At 45.7% G+C, this 13,250-nt stretch overlaps 1 protein-coding gene across 1 annotated transcript in view; it reads right to left on the bottom strand.

The window, feature by feature from the left end:
• LOC137075091 (coiled-coil domain-containing protein 148-like) overlaps window positions 1-13,250 on the bottom strand; it is a 120,280-nt gene that overhangs the window by 17,555 nt on the left and 89,475 nt on the right. The window contains exons 11-14 of the mRNA XM_067443291.1: window positions 10,951-11,091; window positions 10,226-10,344; window positions 9,715-9,832; window positions 9,461-9,592 (exon numbers count right to left, since the gene is read on the bottom strand). Of these exons, the coding sequence (XP_067299392.1) occupies window positions 9,461-9,592; window positions 9,715-9,832; window positions 10,226-10,344; window positions 10,951-11,091 (510 nt within the window). The remainder of the gene's footprint in view (window positions 1-9,460; window positions 9,593-9,714; window positions 9,833-10,225; window positions 10,345-10,950; window positions 11,092-13,250) is intronic.

Here is a 13,250-nt window from a genome sequence, read left to right as displayed (position 1 = left end):
CAGGAAGTGCTTCAGAGCTTGAAACACTGCCATCATTTCCAGGCAATTTATGTGCCATGAATGCTGGTGTTCCTGCCACAGGCCATGGGCGGAACGACCACTCATGGTCGCCCCCCAGCCCATCAGGGAGGCATCTGTGGTCAGAGACGCACGCTGACACGGTGCCCCCAGCGACGGACCTTTGGCCAGAAACCAAGGGTCCTTCCACATGACCAAGGTGCGGAGACACCGCCGCGTTGCCTTGATCACGTGAAAAGGGTTCCCCCTCGGGGAAAAGCCCTTGGTTTTGAGCCACCACTGTAAAGGCCTCATGTACAGCAGACCTGAAGGAATTACGTTGGATGCTGCTGCCATCAGACCTAACAGCCTCTGAAACTCTTTTACAGTAAGTGGCTGGTCTATTTTCACCCCTTTCATGGCTGAGAGGATCGACCCTATTCGAGGCTGAGACAGACGAGCCTGCATAGAGACCGAATCCCAGTTCACTCCTAAATACGTTATTTTCTGTACTGGAGAAAGAACGCTCTTCTTGGAATTGAGCCCCAACTTCCTCATGTGCGCGAGAATAACATCTCGATGTTGAGCTGCGAGACGAGCTGACTGTGCTAGGATCAGCCAGTCGTCGATGTAGTTGAGTACGTGGTTTCCCATGTTTATTCAAAGGGACCAGCGCAGCGTCCACACACTTCGTGAACGTGCGGGGTGAAAGGGCTAGACCGAAGGAAAGCACCCGATATTGGTACGCTTCTCCCCTGAAAGCGAACCTCAGAAACTTCCTGTGCTGTGGAAGGATGGAAATATGAAAGTAAGCATCTTTGAGATCTATCGTGACAAACCAGTCCTCGGACCTGATCTGAGACACAATCTGTTTGAGTGTAAGCATCCTGAACTTGAGCCTTGCCACTGCTCGGTTCAGGACGCAAAGATCTAAGATAGGGCACAGCCCTCCATCCTTCTTTGGCACGATGAAGTACCGGCTGTAAAAGCCTGACTCTCTGTCTGGGGGGGAACCCTCTCTATCGCCCCCTTTTGCAGCAGCGTCTGTACTTCTTGAGACATTACCAGAGCCTGCTCGGGGCCCACCAACGTAGGGAGGACCCCGTTGAAACTGGGAGGAAGACACCTGAACTGAATGGCGTACCCAATTCTTATGCACCGCAGGACCCATCAAGATATATGTGGCAGATTCTCCCACTCTGACACAAAATCTACTAAGGGTACCAGCCTCTCGAGACTGGTCTCTGATGTACTCTGCACCGTGAGCGCAGCGCCTTGAAACGGCAAACCGGCAGGGAACAACTGGCCCAGCAGCACAATTTCCATCCTCGGATGACCTGCGAGGGCCCTCCACGCCCCGGCGCTCGGGCGGGGTTGGCGGAACGACCCTGTAAGGGTACCGCGGACGCACGGGTACCGTATACTGCGGTAAACACCATCCGCCCGTGGAGGGGATCACCCTCACCGCCCTGAGCCCGGAAGCGTCAGGACTTCTTAGACGCAGCCTTCCTCGAAATAATCACTGTCCTCAGATCAGCTTTCTTGGAAGGCTGTGCTTGAGAGCGCCGACCACTGGCCCACCCTTTTTGCGGGGGTGTGCGGGTAGCGACGCTCTGTTTTTGCTGCGCTCTATGTGAGGGGCTCGTACTCTGCGCTTGCTGCTCCCGCCCAGCAGCAGATGAGACCTGGGGCTTACAGGGGAGAAACTGCTTGAGCGCCGCAGATTGCTTCTTTGCCTCCAGGAACCTGTCGGTAACCGTAGTGACAGCGTCACCGAACAGGCCTGCCGGAGACAGCGGCGCATCAAGCAGGAAACTTTGATCTCTCTCTTTGATCTCTGTGAGATTGAGCCATAAATGCCTCTCCGTGGCCACCAGGGATGCCATAGATTGAGTGGTCCGGAGAGCAAGATCAGCGGTAGATCAAAACTCATTTATCATATCTGCCCCTATCTCATGGCTCTCGCCCAGGTCTCTTAGCAGGTCGGCCTGGTATGCCTGCACGATGGACATGGTGTGCAGACATGCAGCGGCCTGGCCTGCTGCCGAGTACACTTTGCCCACTAATGAAGATGTTATTTTCAGGGGTTTTGTGGGCAAAGATGGAGCCTTTATGGCTGATGCCGAATCAGGCGAGAGCGATGGCTCGCGAGCGTCTCTTCTACTCTAGGCATATGACCATAACCGTGCCTATTCAGCCCCGCGATGTTACTATACACATACGTATTGGGGCTGAAAATTCGTGAAGACATGGGCCGCTTCCACGATCTCGACACATCAGTGTGGAGATCCGTGAAAAACGGCAAGCTCCGCCTTGGAGGCTGAGCAGAGGGGGAGGGGAGAAAGCGTTCATCGAGCCTGCTTTTAACTGAGGCTCGCTCATTGTGCTCATGTGGCCAGTCGATATTTAATTTGGCCACTGCTCTGCTCAGAACCTCCATAAGCTCCTCACTAGCAGGGGTCTGAAGTGGCGAGTCTTCAGCCCCTACATCGACGCTGCAGACATCCACCTCCTCAGAGGAATACAACTACAGCGCCGTGGCCATGGCCGCGGCCGCCCCTCGAGCGGGAGAAACCGCAGCGCGGGCTCCCGAACCCAGAGAAGCGACGCCGGATCTGGCGGGTGAAGGCGGAGATAGGGCGGAGCCCGTCTCAAACCCCTCCGTCAGATCCAATTGCGATACCCGCGACATGAGCCGCCACTGAGCCTCGGCAACAGCGGGACCCGTGCCGCGGGGAACGCAAGCCGGGACACCCTCCTCGAGCGCCCGGCGGGATCGCAGCACGCGAAGAGGCAGCGCCTCACAATGCTCACAGCCGGCACCCTCGAGTGCCGACTGCGCGTGCTGCTCTCCCAAACAAACAACGCACATCAAATGTGTATCCCCACTCGTGATGTAACGTGAGCAGGGAGGAACACACTTTCTGTACTGCTGTTCGCTCGCCATAATCTCTCTTATACTTGTGATATCGTGTGAGTGCAAACCAAACAATAAAGTCTGAACTCAGACACAAACACAGAGTTGACGGACAAGATAACACAGAGCGGTTGGTGAAGGCAATAGAAGCTAAAGGCGCGTGTTTGCCTGTGGGCTTTATAGTTTCCGGGTCAGTGACGTCACCCGCCTATGACGTTCCTTCTCTCTATTGGACTGATGACATACGTGCTTCACGACGCAATCACGCAGAGGCGTTCCCAGAGCGGTGATGCAGCGGGAGTTCCCTATGAACGGGAACTATTGATGATGATTTTAAATAATTCCTATGTGTTGGAACAAAGGTTGCAACAAACCAAAGCTTCATTTGGAGGACAGTGCTTGTCTCCAGATTACCGCCGAAAAAGCGATTATCCAGTCCTGTCAATAGGAAAGATTCAGCATAGAAATTTCATCACTGAAATCTGGAAGATTTAAAATCAGAAAATAAAGTGCTCTTCACAAGTTAAACCCCTTTTTAGAAGATGAATTGCTGAGAATCGGTGGGAATGTTATGTAAAGCTGCTATGCCTGAATAAAGGAAACATCCAGTTATTTTATCAAAAGATCAGCATATTTCCAAACTGATTCTAAGGCATATTCATGTACAGAGTGGCCATAGTAAAAGAAACCATCTCAGGTTACGTATGTAACCATGGTTCCCTGAGAGGGAATGAGATGCTGCATCGAAACGCTAGGGGAACGCCTCTGCGTGATGCGTCATGAAGCACTGGTGCAGTCAGTCCAATAGCGGGAAGATACGTCATGGGTGGGTGACGTCATCGACCAGGAGCTATAAAGCACACCTGGACCAAACAGTCATTAGCTTCTGGAAAAGCCAAACAAATCGATCACAGGCATGCCGGGAGTATGGCATAACGACGCAGCATCTCGTTCCCTCTCAGGGTACCATGGTTACATACGTAACCTGAGACGTTCCCTATCTCGATGGAACTTCGAGCTGCGTCGAAATGCTAGGGGAACTCAATACCCACCCCGCCAGAGTCCCAAGTGTCTGTATGTGTGAATTAACCCAGAAACACCCGGGACCCCGGGGTAGAGGCCAAGTCTAGATTGTAGAACCTCACAAATGTATGCGGAGAGGACCACCCAGCCGCATCACATACCTCTGACAATGAAACTCCCGAAATAAGAGCCATAGAGGCAGCCATACTCCTAGTGGAGTGGGCGCGGACCCTCATTGGTGAAGGCTGTCCGGCCGACTCATAAGCGAGCGAAATAGCCTCGACTATCCACTTGCTAAGCGTCTGCTTTGAAGCCAGTTTTCCCTTACTCGGGGACCCAACACACACGAACAACTGTTCTGACTTTCGCCACAGGGCAGCTCTGTGGACATATACATCTAGGGCCCTGACCGGACATAGCAGATTTAGCTTCTCTTGGTCTTGATTAGTGAAAGGAGGCAGACAGAAAGCCTGCAGCATTACTGGTCCCGGAACATTAGTCGGGACCTTGGGAACATATCCTTCCCTCGGGAAGAGTAATGCTTTCACCATTCCTGGTGCAAACTCAAGGCAAGAGGGTGCTACTGACAGAGCCTGTAGGTCTCCTCTTTTCAGTGATGAAATCGCTAGAAGAAACACTGTTTTTAGTGTGAGGAACTTTTCTGACACCTCTAATGGCTCGAAGGGAGCCAACATAAGGCCTTCTAAAACTATGGCCAGGTCCCAAGTAGGCACCCTCGAGCGTGCCGCAGGTCTGAGCCCCCAAGGTACCACAAAAGAAACGCGTGACCCACGGGTGTTTCACTAATGATGCATTATCTAATGGATTATGATAAGCAGATATTGCCGACACATACTTTCAGTGTCGACGGTGATAACCCTGCGGATAATTTTTCTTGTAGGAACTCAAGAACTGAACCGACCGGGCAGTTAACAGGGTCCAAAGCCTGGCCCGTACACCAGGTGACAAAAACTCTCCATTTGAGTGCGAAAAGTCTCCTTGTGGATGGTGCTCTGAGGTGCAACATGGTCTCTATCACCTCAGTAGATAGACCCATGTTCATGAGCTGGGCTCCCTCAGGGGCCAAGCCCACAGTTTCCACAGTTCCGGACGCGGGTGCAGTACTGACCCCCCGGCCTGCAAAAGAAGATCTCTCCGGACTGGGATTTCCCAGGGAGGACCTTCTAGGAGAGACATAATGTTGGTGAGCCATACTCGGCCAGGCCAGAGCGGGGCTACCAATAAAAGATGAACCCCATCCCGGCGGACTCTCTCCAGCACTCCTGGGAGCAACGGCAGAGGGGGAAAGGCGTACAGACGCAGCCTCGGCCACGTCTGTACCATTGCGTCCAGCCCCAGCGGGGCTGGATGCGTGAGGGAGAAATATGCTGGACAGTGTGTCGTCTCTCGAGACACAAACAGATCCACCTGGGCTTGCCCAAAGAAGATCCACAGCTCCTCCACCACCTCGGGGTGGAGTCTCCATTCTCCCGGCATCACTCCCTGCCTCGACAGGGAGTCTGCCGCTACATTCAGGACCCCCGGGATGTACATCGCCCTGAGCGAGAGCATCTTGCCTTGGGCCCATGTTAGCATATGATGCGTCAGCTTCCACAACTGACGCAATCTCAACCCCCCCTGGTGATAGCAGTCTCTCCTCTCTCTACGAGACCATCGAAGTGTTGTCTGAACGAACTAACACATGGCGGCCCCGCAGGTCTAGGAGGAAGTGTTTGAGTGATTGAAACACAGCCATCAGCTCCAGCTGGTTTATGTGCCAGGAGAGCTGACGGCCCCTCCACAGACCTTGGGCCGAGCGGTCACTCATGACCGCTCCCCAGCCAGTTAGGGAGGCATCCGTCGTTAGCGTTACGCAACGACAAGGAGCCCCCAGAACTGGACCTTGGGACAGGAACCAAGGATCTTTCCACTTCACTAAGGCACATAGGCAGCGCCGCGTGACCTTGATCAAGCGAAAAGGGTTTCCCCTCAGGGAGAACCCCTTGGTCCTGAGCCACCACTGTAAGGGTCACATGTACAGCAGGCCAAAAGGTATCACGTTGGACGCTGCTGCCATCAGACCCAACACTCTTTGAAAGTGTTTGACAGTGAGTGACTGGCCTAGCTTTACCTGGTTGACGGTATTCAGGATCGTTTTTATCCTGGGCGGAGATAGCCGAGCCGACATTGTTCTCGTGTCCCAAACTACCCCCAGAAAAGTAATGCTCTGCTGAGGTGCCAACACACTTTTCTTTTCGTTCAACCTTAGCCCCAACACTCTCATGTGGGCAAGAACAGCATCTCGATGCTGAACCGCCAGTTGTTTCGACTGCGCTAACACCAGCCAATCGTCGATGTAATTTAGCACGCGGATGCCCTGGAGTCACAACGGAGCCACAGCTGAAAACTTCGTGAAAGTGCGGGCCGATAAAGCTAGACCGAATGGCAGCACTCGATATTGGTACGCTTTTCCCCCAAAAGCGAACCTGCCCCATCCTCCTTTGGAACTATGAAGTACCGGCTGTAAAACCCCTCTTATATACAGACTCAGCCTCTTTTCCCAACCTCTTTTTGCAGGAGAGTCTGTACCTCTTGTTCCATGACCAGAACCTGCTCGGGGCTTACTACACAGGTAGTGACCCCGCTGAACACGGGCGCGAATAAGCCCCACCCACCAAAGCCGAAGTTGTTCTGACCGGCTTGCTGTGGGCAGCTGTGGGGCTCTCCGTGACGATGCTCACTCGGGGGAGAGATAGCTCGCAAGCGTCTCTTCCCCCCCCAAGACATTGCCGTTTTCCTCTGAATGATAGATGCAGACCCATAATATACATGATGCCTCGGCAAACGCGCGATCTGAGCCACTAGACTCAACCCCGTAATCTACACGCTGCCTCAGCAAACGCGAGATCCGCGATCGAGTCATAGAATCTATATTGCAGACCCGTGATCTACACGCTGCCTCTGCAAACGGGAGATCCGAGCCACCCCATAATCTCAAACATGCTGTCTGCTCACCATTATATTGTTCTTTCTTTCTCTTTCTTATTTTATTTATTTATTTATTTATTTTTTGGCGAACTGCTTGACACTCGGCCAGCCAGTCTAAACTTAACCTGGACACAGCGCGAGTTACACCAATAGCTCCTCTTTTTATGAGCGTGTGTGTGTCGTTTTCTTTTGGCATGGGGAGATCATCATCAGCGCTAACAACATCCAGTTCCTCGGAACTGGAGTGCTGCTGCGTTTGTGCCTCAGCGCGAGCAGAAGAAAACCGCAGAGAGTGCTTCCAAATCGCTAACTGAGGCATGAGATCCAGCGGGTAAGGGCAGAGATAGGGGATCACCCGTCTCTAACCCCGCCACTAGATCCAACTGCGATCCCCAGGACGCGAGCCTTCGCTGCGCCTCGGCAACAGCGGGACCCGAGCCCTGAGGACCGCGAGCCAAAACACTCTGCTCGAAGAGTGCCCGGCGTGATCTTAATATGCGCATTGGGAGTCTCTCCAAATGCTCGCAGCCAACCCCCTCGAGAGCTGACTGGGCATGCTCGAGCCCCAAACACATCACACATAGGTCGTGTGTATCCCCACCTGTGATGTAACGTGGGCAGGGAGGAACACAACGCCTATACTGACTTGCCAGATTTCTTTTTTTTCTTTTTTGAACACACACACAATAAATGGACATACAATTCACACAGAGCGCTTGTGAAGGCACAGAAGCTAATGACTGTTTGGTCCAGGTGTGCTTTATAGCTTCCTGGTCGATGACGTCACCCGCCCATGACGTATCTACCCGCTATTGGACTGATTGCACAGGCGTTCCCCTAGCGTTTCGACGCAGCTCGAAGTTCCCTCGAGATAGGGAACATATGCTGCCTATATTAAGAGAAAAATACTGGATTACTCAAGGCAATCCAACAGCCAGAAAAACTCTATCAAACTGTACGTTCTGCAAACAACACAAAGGTAAGCTAGGTGAGCAAAAAATGTTTGACTTGAATAAAGAATAACTGCAGATCTACCAAAATCTTCTAATCTACCTACATTTCCTAAGGAGTAGACTACTGGAACTAATTTTACTAGCTCAGAAAAGGAATTGAAAAGAGCACGGGCATAGTTTAATCAAAATAAAATCAACGGTTTTAGCACATAAAGGAATTAAATGGAGATTTAATCCACCTGCAGCTTTACATCATGGTGGCGCATGGGAGTGCATCATCCGAATGATAAGAAAGGTGTTGTCCTCCGTTTTTGAATCAACAAACGTTGGATGATAAAGCATCACACACTGTTTTGTGTGAAATCACACACTTCTGTGTGAAGCTGAGGCAATTCTCAATGATTGACCCACCACCAAAGTGTCTGAAGATCCAAGTAATCTTGAAGCATTTACCCCCAATCATCTGCTTACAATGAAGAGAAAACCAATCTATTCTCCTGGTCTTTTTGAGAAATCAGATCAGTATGTAAGAAGGTGGAAACAAGTATAATACCTTTCAGATCTTTTTTTGGAAAAGATGGATAAGAGAGTACTTGCCTTTGTTACAGGAAAGACAAAAATGGACAAAAGAGAGACGCAATCTTATGCCGGGCGATATTGTACTCATTACAGATTCTACAGCCCCATGCAATTCTTGGACTCTTGGAAGAGAACTAGAAACTTCTGGTTCAAATGCATGGCGTACTCAAAAAGAAAAAAAAAAGGGGGTAAGAGTAATTATTATTTTAAAATGTATTCATGTATAATAAACTGTTGACGGCTCCTTATGTAAATATATGATTGTGAATTGTTTTCCTAAGTCCTAAGTCATTAACAATTAGGGGCTGGTGTGTTGGAGCCAATATACTGAATTGTTGTTTGTGACACTAGAGGGCGTATGGATATTTTGAGTATATTTAGGTAAAGTAATTGATTACAGTATTTATTTTCCATTGTTTTTGTTGTTTGCAATGCCAAATGGATATTAAATTGATTGGCATATCTGAATTTATTCCCAAGGTATGGACAATTATGACAATTTTTTCAAGGCAAAAGGATGCATCAGAAACAGATTTATAAAAACCATCTGCATCCCTACAACTACAGATTGCATGTAAATAACCTATCAGCTTGCCTAGAGTTTCAAGACTAAATACAACTTATTTATTTAGTGTATGATTTAACTATAATTTAATTAACATATACAAATGATATGAAATTAATAATATGAAATACAAATTATAGGTGCCATTTAACATTTCCAATGTTTCTGGAAATTGCCCTTTTTAATGTGTATGATTCAGATAAATAATTGATTATAAAAACCCGAAACAACACATTCTGGTTCTGGTTCAACAAAAATGTTGGTTGTATTGTTGGTTTCAGTATTGATGTGTTTGATGTGCTTTGTGTGTGTGTGCTTCGTGTGTGTGTGTGTGTGCTTCGTGTGTGTGTGTGTGTGTGTGTGTGTGTGTGTGTGTGTGTGTGTGTGTGTGTGTGTGTGTGGTAGGTATTTACTGTGTGTGTTTTGTGCAAGTGCTACCTGTTTATCAGTGTACGTATTTAGCTGGTACAGTGGTCTTTGCAATGCAAACACTTCTGGAAGTTGACGTACTCGCCAGGCTACTGTGTCTCCCATCATTCTCTCTGGATTGGCCTCAGCTAATTTAGAGACCTGTAAAGCAAACAAATATGCACAAAGGGCAAGCTGCTTCACAAAATGATGATATAATCTAGACTTGGGCCATGATACAAATCATTATGTGGAATTATAAGATTGTCTGGGCATTTATATACCTGGTTGCATAAAGCTTGCAGTCTCTCCTCTCTCTCTTTATCATCATTCTGTTTTTGTTTTTCCTTAGCTTCACGCACCTTCAGTTTCTGCTGTAACAGTTCTTTCCTGAACTTCACCCTGCACAACATATACAACCAATGATATAGCTGAAAGAATTGTATGATAATATTCTGATTACATTCGTCAGCATTTTTACAATATTCAGCATACTATATTGTATTTGCTGATTAGAAGAATCCTAATCATAATTAAAAATGTAAAGAGTTTAAAAAAAAAAAAAGATATATATATATATATATATATATATATATATATATATATATATATATATATATATATATATATATATATATATATATATATATATATATATATATATATATATATATATATATATATATATATATATATATATATATATATATATATGCATATGTAAAGGCTGGTACTAAAGGTGTTCTGGTTGTTTGGCCTTTTTGCCAATTTATTTCCTCAACCAAAGTACTTTACCTTTCTGTATCTCTCTGCATCTGTTGTCCCATAACTCTCCTAAGTTCTGCAAGCCGCTCCATATCCCTCTTTCTCTGCTCCTCTCTTCTCTTCTGTTTTTCTGCATGGAACTTATTTATCTGAGAGAGAAAGAGATGGATATATAATGCAATGGAAAAAAAGTGTGAATTTGTTTTAAAGTAGATAAACATTTGGTAAAATCATATGCCAAAAACAAAAGTTTACAGACTTAAGTCAGTTATTTGTATTGTTTCAGAAAGTTATTTTGACATTTAGATATTTATGTATTTATTGTGTTAATAATATAGTATGAAGATCAGTATAATCTATTCCTCTCTCATAAACCTCATTAATCAGTGACATAACACAGCTCTGCAGAAAGTGTAGGGAAACAGAAAGAAGACAAGGCCACACACATTTAAAATTCCAAACACAATCACACAGCCTTACATTCACATGACATTTATCAAGCTAATGCGCTGAGGACAGAGCCCTGGGGTTCCCCTCATTACTTTACTAATGCTCACACTGGACTACACTGGGGTTATCAGCAGAGTGTACTAATAAATGATAATGTATTAATAAAAATGTATCAGAAAAATTACATTTAGACATATTGTTTTCATTAATATTAGATCACATTACAGATGTAAATAGTTTGGTTTTCATGTTGACTATAATTAACAATGACATCACATGTACTGTTATTACATTTTTGCCATTACCTGCTGTGACAGTTGAGCTCTTCTAGTTTTTTCTTTCTGCTGCTCTTTCCTCAATCGCTCCTCTTCCTCTTTGTGACAATAGGCAGAAAGAGCAGACTCCAACTCTGCAGCCTCCTCCTGCTGAATGCGCCACTGCTGGAGCTAAACACACACAGAGTGACAGCTTCAGTAGAAATCTCTTAATAGCGTTTAGACTACTGAAGTTTTAAGCTGAAAACGAAGATCCAAGATCGGTATAATCTATTCCTCTCTCATAAACCTCATTAATCAGTGACATAACAGATTGGAGACACATACAGTATGTAGACTTTACCGATCCATTAAAACAACAACAACAACAAAAACATAGAAAATCCCTGTAGGCGCACATAGCATTAAAATATGATTAAGCACTCAAATTAGAGGAAATGGAGACACTGAGTCTTAAACACTCACACTCACACATGACTTATACACGAACATGGATCACATATTTGCATGGATCACTGGTTACCAGTGTTGGGTAAGTTACTCTAAAAAAGTAATTTATTACTAGTTACTAATTACATCTTCAATAGTGTAATTAGATTACTGTACAAATTACTCTCTCCAAAAAGTATTTAATTACTTATTACTAATTACTTTTTAATTACTTTCTACATCAACCCTCGAGTTAAGCAATTCAAGGTTAGACATGAAACGGCTCTTAATTCATTCAAATGCATAATATAAAACTACAAAAAATTACTCTTATTAACTGACCAAAGTATTACAAATGTGAGAAGGATACATAAAAACATGCATTTTAAAGTTAGACTTTAAATGTTGATGTTAAGTCCACTATTGAATTATTTATAATTATATATAGTATTTTGTTCAATTACATCAGAAGTAACTAATTAAATTACAGAAAAAATAAGAGTAATCCCTTACTTTACTTTTTCAAGGGAAAAGTAATTAAATTACAGTAACTAATTATTTAGTAACTACTTACACTCAACACTGCTGGTTACTGCATACTTATCTATATATATATATATATATATATATATATATATATATATATATATATATATATATATATATTGCCAAAAGTTTTGGGACGCCTACCTTTACATTCACATGAACTTTATAATGACATCGCATTCTTAATCTGTAGGGTTTAATTTGGAGTTGGCCCAACCTTTGCAGCTAAAACAGCTTCAAATCTTCTGGGAAGGCTTTCCACGAGGTTTAGGAGTGTGTTTATAGGACTTTCTGGCCATTCTTTTAGAAGTGCATTTGTGAGGTTAGGCCCTGATGGTTGACAAGAAGGCCTAGCTGGCTCACAGTAGCCGCTCTAATTCATCTTAAAGGTGTTTTATTGGGTTACGGTCAGGACTCTGTGCAGGCCAGTCAAGTTCCTCCACACCAAACTTGCTCAACATGTCGTAATGGACCTTGCTTTGTGCACTGGTGTTGGAACAGGAAGGGGTTATTCTCAGACTGTTCTCACAACATTGGGAGAATTAAATTGTCCAAAATGTCTTGGTATGCTGAAGCATTTAGTGTTCCTTTCACTGGAACTAGGGGGCCAAGCCCAACCCCTGAAAAACAACCCACACCAAAACTTTACACATGGCACAATGCAGTCAGGCAAGAACCGTTCTCCTGGCAATTGCCAAACACAGACTCATTCACCCTATTGCCAGTGAACACATTTCTCCAGTGAACACGTCTTCACTGCTCTAGAGTCCAGTGGTGGTGTGCTTTACAACACTGCATTCATCACTTTGCATTGTACTTGGTGATGTAAGGCTTGAATGCAGTTGCTCGGCCATGGAAACCTATTCCATGACATTCCCTTACACACTGTTCTTGAGCTAATATGAAGGCCACATGAAGTTTGGAGGTCTGTAGCTATTGACTCTGCAAAAAGTTGGTGACTTCTGCAGACTGTGCGTTTTGGCATACTATGTTCCCACTCTGTGATTTTATGTGGCCTACCACTTCATGGCTGAGTTGCTGTTGTTCCCAATTGCTTCCACTTTGTTACAATACCAATAACATTTGTTTGTGGAATATTTAGTAGTGAGGAAATTTCAAGAATGGACTTGGTACCATGCTTTAATTGACTGAGCTCCTGAGAGCGACCCATTCTTTCACAAATGTTATTAGGTAGTCTGTATGCCAATGTGCTTGATTTTAGACACATGTGGCCATGGAAGTGATTGGAACACATAGGGGCCTATGATTTTTAGGTTCAGTGCCACATTGTGTAAATATCAAATGCATTTGAGCCCATTTGTGCTGATAAAAACTGAAATAAACTGTGCTATTAA

The sequence above is a fragment of the Pseudorasbora parva genome, chromosome 5, assembly GCF_024679245.1.
Source record: "Pseudorasbora parva isolate DD20220531a chromosome 5, ASM2467924v1, whole genome shotgun sequence".
NCBI lineage: Eukaryota > Metazoa > Chordata > Actinopteri > Cypriniformes > Gobionidae > Pseudorasbora > Pseudorasbora parva.
The sequence above is the reverse complement of the archived record's forward strand: the minus strand, read 5'-3'. Positions and strand labels throughout refer to the sequence as shown.